Below are 10,860 nucleotides of genomic sequence, written 5' to 3' on the forward strand. Positions count from 1 at the left end.
CAAGAGAATGCCAAGAGTGTGCAAAGCAGTAATCAAAGCAAAAGGTGGCTACTTTGAAGAACCTACAATATGACATATTTTCAGTTGTTTCACACTTTTTTGTTATGTATATAATTCCATATATAATTCCACATGTGTTAATTCATAGTTAATTCATTTTGATGCCTTCAGTGTGAATCTACAATATTCATAGTCATGAAAATAAAGAAAACTCTTTGAATGAGAAGGTGTCCAAACTTTTGGTCTGTACTGTATAAATATGGATTTGCACACAACTGCACATTAAACATCAATATCGATACTGCACCACATTTTTCTGTTTAATGATGACTTTTTTTGGCAGGGCGATCTTACCACATCATGAGAATGGCTCAAATGTACATATAATAAATAAAAAATACATCACATATAAATATAGAAACAAATATTTAGAAATGTAATATAATCAAAATATGTAATATAAGTTAAGGAATAATTATAAAAGAAAATGCTGGGTGAAAAAATATTTACAGCTGCTGTAGTAATAATTAAATTTTGTACCACGTGTTTAACCAAAAGTAAATAAATAAAATCTGAAATTATATTTAATTATGACAAGGACACAAAAAAACTTAGGATGAAATTATAGAAGCAGAGATATAAGTATCCAGCTGCACCTAACAGAGTACATTAATAGTTTGAGACAGTGGTGTCATGTACTTTTTGCAGTCCTGGCTCATTTTGTAGCCAAGGTGAGATACAGTAAGATGCAGAGAGAGAGAGAGAAAACTTAGTTTGTTATGTAAGTGTAAGACTCAGCTGGACTCTCCAAATTTAGATAAGTGAAAGTGCCAGTGTTTCAGAACTTATTTTACCTGCAATCATTTTAAGAAATAGGATTTCAAATCTACTTGGACCAAAAATCTGAGGGGACACTAGAATGAGCATGATGCATCTGGGTAGAGATGACAGTTGGAGAGATGAAGAGGAGAGTCAGTCATTGAGGACAGGAGAGGAAACATCATTTATCTCTTCTCCCTCAGGTGAAAGGCAGACATCTGCTCACCTCATTTGAAGAGGAGAGAGAGAGACAGAGAGAGAGGACGGGAGGCTTTCCCCAGCTCACCTCCCCTCTGTCACAAACACAATCATCATTACCCCTTCTGTTTCTTACCCTAAAATCTGTTCCCCCTAATACTCACACACACACACACACTTGTTTACCTAGCTTTTGAAATGAGCATATAATGAGCAAAAATAAATTTCTATTGTTTTTATATTTAAACTAATTTTATATTTAACTAAATTAATTATAAAATTAACCCAAACCCTAAAATAAGCATATTCTCTTTTCACAGAGCGATTGAACAATAGTTTGAGCGATATACACTAACATTTAGAGCGATAGGCAGAATGGCAGACAGATAGATGGACAAACGAATAAGACAGACTGATATTTTTAAAGCATTTTCAATATATTAACATTATTTACTTTTATTAATATTACATATTTTTTGTATGCATATGTTACTAATATATGAACTTTAGTTTTCTCTACAAAGCAGGTGATTTTATGTTTTACTATCCTTGTGGGTAAAAGCATCATAACCATGAAGACAATTTTAAAAGAAACTTCCAAAAATGTATGTTATTAATTAATTTGTATTGTTACTGTAAGTAAAAAAGGTGTTCCATCTAAATTTGACCAGTTAAACAGTCAAAAATTCTGTCATCTTTCATGCACCCCCACATTTCCCCTGTAGAATAAAATGTAAAAATTGCACTTTTCCTGACAAAAACAAACAAACAAAGCATGTAGATAAGTGCTTTTTCACCCTGTAGTCATGTCACACCCTGTCTAGGGTACAGAGTGAGCCAGTACCAACACTGGTACCCCCTGAAAAAACGGTGCCGCTGCTTGTGGGGACGTTTGCTCCTCTCAATGTAGGCCAAATCTGACCACCCACAACACTCACACACAAAACCACAGCTTACCATCACCCCGTCTGTTTCTTCCCTAAAATTCTGCTCCCACCCCATACTCTCACACTCTCAACTCCCCAAACTGGGCAATTACCCTGCAACAGCTCGTTTAGCAAATTAGTGTTAAATCAAAGAAACGCTTCAGCTGTAAAGACCCAAACACAACCTCCCAAACCGCAGCCTCTCTCGTGCTCGCTCTCCTGACAGAGCAAGTCCACGTCATTCATTGCCTGAAGAACATGTTGCTTCTCTGCATATTTCATTTCATCTCTCTCTCTTGCTCTGTTCTACTCTCTGCACTGCTGCATTCAAAGCTGGAACCAGCCAAGCCTGGCTATCCTCTCTCTCGCCCCCTACGGATGCTCAGCAAATGAATAAACACACTTATTCCAACAGACATTAGCAAAAAATAAATGTGATAATTCATTAAATCAGCACCAACTGAGCAAATGGCCACTAGGACTTGAAATGCACCATTTAAACCACAACTGATTTAATTGACAGGCACACATTTTACGGTACAGTGATGGCATCAGATGGTAAGACTATACTATTTTTCTATACTATACTGTAAAAAAATCTACAATTACCCCTACTAGCTTTTCAGCTATTTTTTATTTTGCATCTTTGCCTGTAACAGCATATGGTTTCACCTATCCCTGTCCTCCTGCCAAATCGGTGCTATTGCATTTTCTTCTAAATATTTTATTCTCATCTTCCACTTCTCCTTTTTCCTTTTTCTCTCCCTCTCCTTTTCGTCCCTCCATCTGGCCCAGGGCAGTGAGATTCCCAGAGCAGCAGCTCGGAAGAGTGTGTGTGTGACTCAGATATCTCATTCTCCATGCTGTGTGATGATGACTCGACTAAGAAGGGGCCATTCTCCAGTCCTTCAGTCTCTCCCTCCCTCTCGATTTTTTCCTTATGCTTCCTGTACTTTTTATGGGATGCTGATGGAGTTTCTGCACAAGAGGAAGGGATAGTTCAAGCAAGAATTGACTCATGCCATGTTGTCCCAAAGCTGTGCGACTTTCTTTCGTCTTAGAAACATAAAACAATATGTTCTGATAAGTGTTCATGTTACCATTATCCAAACAGTGAAAGGGGACTAGCTATTGTAGCATTTATTAATATTTTGAATTAGGTTTTATTTTTATATTTTCAGTTTTCATTTTTGTCTAGCTTTTAGCCATTTTGTAATGTGCTATTGTCATTTAAAAATATATATTTTTTTTTTTTATTTTATAAAGCTTAAATTGTATTTTAGTTTTAGTTTCACAAATTGTAGTATTTCAAACATATTTCAGTTAGTTTTCATTGCAACATTTCAAATGTTTTATTTAATATAATTTTTTAATTCCTGTTTTTTTTAAATTACTGAAAACATTTAAGCTTTAGTTAACAACACTGGGTTAAGGTATTTTTTAAATTATAAAAGTAGCCAATATGATTTGTAAGCTAAACTTCTATTATTCTGAAGCAATATGATGCTATAAGCGAGGAACCTATTAAAATGTAATATGTGACTACTGAAAATCTTGCACAGCAGTTATGGTCACTATTCACTTTCATTGTATGGACAAGTGTTGTCTAGGCTTTTTAATATTTACATTTCTAAAATTTTGAAAAAAATTTATATTTTCAGTTTTCATTTTAGTTTGTTTTAGTAATTTTATTATTTTTTTAACATTTCTAAATTTTCTAAATTATTTCAGTTTTGTAGTCATTTTAGTACTTTACCTTAAAATGTCTTGAGAAATAACTGAAATAGATTTTAGTAAAAGTTTTCATATATTTTATTTTTATTTTTTAAATACAGAGTACGCTTTAGTGCTTTAGTTTTAGGTTCACAATGCTGGGACAAGCCCTATTAAGTATCATAACAACTATGTAACCCTAACCCTTAATTACTGAAAAAGTTCTAGGCACTTGGTCAAACCCTTTTAAAATCATAAAAGTAGCCCACATGACTTGTACACTATACTGCAAGCGGAACAGATTTTAAAAATAATATGTGACCACTGAAAATCTTTCTTAGCAGTTATGGTTACCATTCACTTCCACTGTACAAACAAAAAGCTCGTTTTATCTTTCACAAAAAAAGAAGGAATGTCATATGAGGTTGAGTAAAAGAAAAAAAAATATATATATTTTTTACGTTGAACTATTCCCTTAATAATTGCATATGGATGCATATGAAACCATTAACTGTATAAAAGGACAAAAGGAGAGAGAGTGTTATAAATGGGTTCTTTTAATACCTGCACGCCCACGTTCGTCTATAGGTGGGCATCTCTGGCTCGTAAACCTTTTAAAAGCCCGGAGGTGTCTGTATAACCCTGGCGGTCGATATTTACCAGGCTGGCGTGCACAAGATGTGATGCTTCTCGTTCTCTCTTTCCCTCTCGTACATATACGCTCCTGTGTTGACGTGAGTCGTGTAACAATCAGTGCTGTTTCCATGACAACCACCTGCTGCTGTCCCCCCCTCATCTGTCTCTCTCTTTTTTCCATCCCTCCCTCCCATCCTGCACTCAACGTTGTGTTGGTATTCCAAGGTCAAAGTGGGTCATGTGGCGATAGACAGAGAGATAGCGGCAGAGATTTGGAAGAGAGTGCGGGAGGACAGAGAACAGTAAAAACCGCTGGAGAGATGACATGACGCTTCTGGCTGTTCCTGTCTCAGGCTGTCCTGCTTTGAACAGATTAGAGTGCCGTGCATTCGTCTCAGGCGATGAAAATGAAAGGAAATGAAAGAGAGAATAATTCAGTGCTGAAGCACTCACTGAATCCACCCATTTCCACCACATGTTCTCCACACGAACAGCTTCAGTGCTCAAGGGTGGCACTGCCAGTGATGCATGCTCATATCGCACCTGTGTGTTTTGTGCAACGCACGTTTTGACATGTGTGTGCGTGCGTGTCGGGGAATCGCAACTTGTGCTGATGGTGCAGCAAGAGATGAATCATGCTGTGTGCATGTGAGAAGGTTGCAGTGACCTTGCTGGCTCCAGGCAGGAGGTGGAGTTTCACATATGGATCTGCCAGTCCATTGGAGTCCATGGCCTTCAACCCCTGTGGGCACAAACAAACACACAAAACCATACAGACATTATGTCACATAAGATGCACACACATGTCTGGGGTGAGAGGTTGATGGATCATATCTTTACAGTGATACACACACTTTAAGGCACATGGTCCTCTGTATGGACCAGAGGCGAATCCTCAAACGCTGACATGGGTTACATTACAGTCAAGACTTAGAAAAAAAATTTAGAAAAACAATTTTGTTTGTTTGTTTGTTTGTTGTTTGCTTGCTTAAAATTGCAAGCACATTTTATGTTAGGTAAATTATCTGTTTAAATACATGATGCTTCTTGCTTTTGCTGGTCCGTTTAAGTGGTGTTGGGTAGAGAAATTCAAAGAAGACATTTTATTGGACAATATTTTGTAAAGTGAGTTCAGGATGAGTCATCAATATTAAAAAGACCCATGTATTTATAGTAAATGAAATTAAAAAATAATGACATTAAATACTTATAGCATATTCAAAAAGTTTTGTGCAATTTGTAAATATTTCAATTTTAAAAAGTTTAAAACACTAATCAAAGATAAACTAAAAGGCACAAAATGTCAGTTTTGTTAAAAGGGTGTTCAGGCACTTTGGGGGGGAATTTGTAATATGAAAGTCACATTGAAACGGTCTTAGAAACGTTAAAATTTTTCCTTTTATGTACAGCTTTTCTACTTTTGTCCCCAGACCAAGACACTTAATCTCAAAATATGAAAACCCACGATAAACACATTCATTATTACATTCTACAACTCCTTTTTTTCTCCCAAAAGCAAATTTAGCATTGTGAAGAAAAATTGTATATAATTTGTCATTTCCAAACTAGCTGTAACTCTGTCAAATCATGCAAAAAGAGTAAAAATATAACTTTATTTTATCTGCGCTACATAAGACTCTAGCTATCTAGCAAGACAGCAGTCTGTTGTTTTATTTTTCAAATATTTCATCACAGATTATTATTTAACAATGCATCATTTTAGATTAGGTGGAAATATTCGTTAGTTTAGGAAAAAAATTTAAATGTCAACTATCGGACATTATCAGTAGAGGAGCAATAGTGTGGAAAGCATGCTTTAAAAGTATTTATTTTCTAAAACTGCACAAGCCCAAAAATGTCTATAGTTTTAGAAACACCCAGTAGTGTTTGTGTGAGTGTAAACCTACCTTGGCCTTGTGGATGGTGCAGTGCAAGCAATTATTTTCTTGGTCAAATAGCAGGCTGAACTCCAGAGTTCCCAGGTAGGCTGAAAGAAATAATGTAATAACTTAATGACTCGCATGCACGTTAGTAAAAATAGCAGCCAATAACAACCCAAATGACTTAGCCGGGAATCAGTCTTGCCTGCAACGACCTGATCAGGACTGTGCACATACAGAGGGCTTGTAGTGTTTATGCATCATTACAGAGTCTAATGAAGTATTTAACACTCTGATCGCGTACCTCAGTTATCACACGCATTCGCACCAATCCAGCAAACACCACACAAAGCAATCAATACCGAACAGTATGAGACTCAGGTCCAGGCCAATGGGAAGCACTCATGCCTCATTGGCTGCTTAGTGGTGAATTAAATAAGTCAATCAAACAAAAGGAATCCAGAACAGGAAATATGTGAGGAGTTATGTAATAGAGAAGCATGTTTTTACAGTATGGGAAGATTGGGCTGATGTGGTTAAAGAATTGGGCTTGTAATGACAAAGGTTGTAGGTTCAAAGCCCCAAAGGACTTATTTTAGTTCATCACCATTGCGTCCTTGAGAAAAGCACTTAACCCCAGGTTGTACCAGAGGGATGTCAGTGAATTTGTGAAAAACACATCAGCAGAACGATTACTTAAAAGGAAGAGCAGAGCATAAACACATGTGTAAGCTACCCAAAGGGAACCAAACATGAAAAAATAGTCACTAGCCGCGAGACAAACTCACTGTCATCGTCATCCGAGTCGACAAACTCTCCGTTCTCTTCTTGCTCTCTTTCCCTCTTATGGTCTTTCTCTCCATTCCTGTCTTCGTCCTTGTCTTTGTCCTTTAGAACCTTTTTCTCCCGGGGTGGAGGGGGGGTGATGGGGTAGTCGTGGAAACGAGGGAAAAAGTCAGAGATCTGTGGGATGGGGAGGATGGGGCCGGGGCACACATTGATGGCAAAGTGCTCCTGCATGGAGATCTTGACTGGGGAGGGAGGAGGAGGCACAGCAGGGCTGGGGGGACCCGCAGCGAAGGGAGGGGTGGAGGGAGAGGGGGAGGAAGAGGAGGATGGAGGCAGGGGGAGATGGGAGGAAGGGTTACTGGGAGGGAAATGGGAATGGGGCGGAGGTGGTTTGGAAACGCTCATCAGGGCCACTGGAAAGAACTGTGAAGAGAAAGAAAGGACTTTTTAAAACAACATAACTGTAACATATTTTTTTAAATGTGCTTTATTATTAAATAATGAAATGAAATGTATTGAAATTAAAACAAGATAACATTGTCCCATAAACTGCAATCAAAAATCATCATATTAATGTGTTTTTTTGTTTGTTTGGTCTAGTTCTTCTTAAAAAAAAAAGATCCTTAAAACTTACTTGAAAAACTAAATTTTGTAAGATAATGGATTTATTTTCAGGTAATTTTTTTATTGTATTAATTTTTACGTTTATTTTAAGTTCAAGTTTTTTCATGTTTATTTTTCTTAACACATTAACACATACATTAATAATAATAATAATAATAATAATAATAATAATAATAAAAAAATAAGTGACCTCCCTAAAAAAAAAAAAATTAAATTTAAATTACCCCAAAATTGTCAATTTCCTTATACTTTCACTGTGGAAAAAAGCAGCTTGGACAGTCTGCTAAATGTCTTCTTTTATGTCCTGTAAAAATAATAATAATAATAATAATTTCCAATTTTTGGAAATACATGAGTAAATCATTTTTGAAGTATGCCTTTAATTAAAAATCTCTTATCTTACACAATTTCAACCAATTTGGTGGTGCCAGTTTTTGTCCGGAGCGAAACTAAAACAAAAGTTTGATGTGACAAGTGAAACAGAAGAATTCCCCACAGCCTCTGATCCAGACAGATAAAGATGTGTGACAGACTTTCTGCAGATAATATCTTTCATTACCAGTAATGTGGCTGTTTTGATTACACTACCTCCCTAAGGACAGGGATATAGTCTGTTTCATACGCGTCCTCTTCTGTGCGTTCTATCTCTGTCTCACACATTCTCTTTCAACCTGTTTTTCACATCTTTCCCTGTAGTTCGTAAGATTCTTGTCTCGTGAACTAGACTGTCTAACAAGCCAAAAATAGAATATGCATGAAAATGTGAAAATTGTCACTATGAGTCGAAACAAAGTTCTCAATATTTGTTTTGTTTTGTGCGCCTTTAGAAATGGTGCAAAAATTAATGTTACCTAAAAGTCTAAAATATCAAACACGCAACATGTTGCCTGATTTTAGTTCGCCTCTTCCATAATTTGACTAAAAATAAAATGTTGCATGAAAAGCATCTTTCAAAAACATCACAATCAACAGTAATATCTGCAGATGTGTGGAAAGACAGTTATTTCAACACTTTCATTCATACACACAAAGAGGCTACTGTTATGCAAAAACACTGTCATGCACACAAAGGCTGTCAGGATGAATAACATACACGTTGGCAAAGCACAGACACTGCACATGCAGAATTGTGTATCAGAAGTGCAAATAAACAGCTATTAGTAGGCTACACAATCATTAAACACGACTTGAAATGTGTTCACTCATGAAGAAATACACCTGCAGGCAACATGCATGTGGACACAGATACACTCACACTAACAGGTGGTCAAGCTGATACATAAACCTACATTATCAAGTGGACAAAACAAAATAGGCACTCAGACAGATATATATACACACACACACACACACACACTCTCTCTCACCCACCCAATGATAGTCTTCATCTGTTCATGCACTCCATCTTGTCCTCACTCATGGTCTCTCTCACACACTGAAGAGAAACCACCGTCGTTTAGTATCAATATATCCTCCCTCGTTCTCTCTCTCTCTCTCTCTCTCTCTAGCTCTCTCTTAACTCGTTTCTCGCTCTGACTCAGTTGTGACGTTTTCTTGAAATTCTCTGCGCACCGCGCTCACTGGTCTGTCACGCTCACCGTGTACTGCTGAGATTAAACAATGAGGGAGAGAACACTGAAAAGGAACAGAAAGAGAGAAAGAGAGACGGAGGACATACGAGAAACTGAATAGCCATAGTGAGTTGGTAAAAAGATGAGAGGAAGAAAGAACTGCAGAGAGAAGTTATAGTATGTACAGAACACCGGGGCTAGTTGTCACGTAAATATTTTTGAAGTCACTTTCTGTATAGATATATTTAAAGGAATAGTTCATGTTTATAAGATTCATTTACTCACTCTTGTGTTGTTCTACATCTGTATGATTTTCTTTTTTGTGTGTGAAACACAAACGATATGATGAAATTGAATGAGGACTGGCGCTGTCAACGTCCAAAATGACAACTGTCACTACATAGAGCCTACCATAAAAGCAGTCCATACGAATCATGCACAATATTCCAAGTCTCCAGAAGCCTCGTGGTAGCTTTGTGTAAGGAACAAATTAAAATGTAAGCTATTCGCCGAAAATCCTGCACTAGCTCTCCTATAGCGTTGATTCGCTTCGTGAACGAGTCGTTCTTTTGAATCAAATTTTTTAAGGTGAATTGGTTGACCCAGTTCAGAAAATAGGACTAAATGATTTGTTCAAACGAATCGAACTGATTCAGAACCTGTTCGAACCTGCAGTTTTTATAGCTTATTAAATGCTAGCGGTAAATCGATTATGAAACACAAAATATTTAATGACATGTAGCTTATGTTTGTCAGTGTGATTTCACTGTGTTTACTTCTTTAAACAACACCTACTGTATGATGATATTATAACATTATTATATAAATTATTTTATTATTAGATTTTAAATTATTATATTATACATTTTAGCCTGCAGGATAAAATTCACACACACACACACACACACACACACACACACACACACACACACACAAAATCTATTCTAATTTTGAACTAGGTATTTAAAAACCAACATTCAAAAATTATTCATATAGAAATTCATATTTCTGATATTTCATATTTAGAATTAATCATTAACCCAGTTTAGGTCTACATCATCAAAACATTTTGTATGCTGTTAAAGAAAGAGGAGAAAGATGTTTAGTCAGGAAAAAAGTATCTATTCTAAAAAAAAAAAAAAAAAAAAATGCACAAAACCCTCCGTCATCAAAGCTTTACTGCTGCATTGGCTATGGAAACAATGGATACAAAAAAATGCATCATGGGAGCATGTATGTGACCTTGTATGTGAGATATGCTAGAGATATACTCATATTTTACTGTTCTGCCTCCTCAGGAGTTCTGTCAGAAAAATGTGTGTCATTAAAATCATTTTCAATTTTAAAAATATTCCTGTTGTCACATAGTAAGCTCACTTTCTACACAAAACAAAGTGTTTTATTTGATAAATTATTTGTATTACTGTGTTTAACCATATATTTCACAACTGGTCTTTTATCTTGTTACTTGAGATTCTGAATATACAAATATGGTTCCAAAAGGGGGGGGGGGGGTATTAATAGACTTAATATGGTGTTTCATAATACACTTGCATCTGTCTTTACAGATAGAGAGTGTGAATTACAAATTTATTTAAGTCCCAGATGTGGCATATCTTGGCTCAGTTTAGTAGGAATCCTGCTGAGGTGCAAAAATGAACTTTGTAGGGTTCTGTATACCTCGAAAGACAAACTCACACAGGA

General features: G+C 36.3%; 1 protein-coding gene across 2 annotated transcripts in view; it reads right to left on the reverse strand.

Annotated features, from left to right (window-relative positions):
- The window catches only part of LOC132114799 (double C2-like domain-containing protein beta), a 36,332-nt gene extending 27,160 nt beyond the window's left edge, over nt 1-9,172 (reverse strand). The window contains exons 1-4 of one of the 2 annotated variants that reach the window (XM_059523131.1): nt 8,953-9,172; nt 6,961-7,384; nt 6,200-6,279; nt 4,960-5,034 (exon numbers count right to left, since the gene is read on the reverse strand). In XM_059523131.1, the coding sequence (XP_059379114.1) occupies nt 4,960-5,034; nt 6,200-6,279; nt 6,961-7,384; nt 8,953-8,973 (600 nt within the window). In that variant the 5' untranslated portion in view covers nt 8,974-9,172. The remainder of the gene's footprint in view (nt 1-4,959; nt 5,035-6,199; nt 6,280-6,960; nt 7,385-8,952) is intronic. The other variant, XM_059523132.1, reaches the window with a different exon arrangement.
- Nucleotides 9,173-10,860: the final 1,688 nt, after the last annotated feature.

The sequence above is a fragment of the Carassius carassius genome, chromosome 34 (assembly GCF_963082965.1).
Source record: "Carassius carassius chromosome 34, fCarCar2.1, whole genome shotgun sequence".
In the NCBI taxonomy this organism is placed as follows: domain Eukaryota; kingdom Metazoa; phylum Chordata; class Actinopteri; order Cypriniformes; family Cyprinidae; genus Carassius; species Carassius carassius.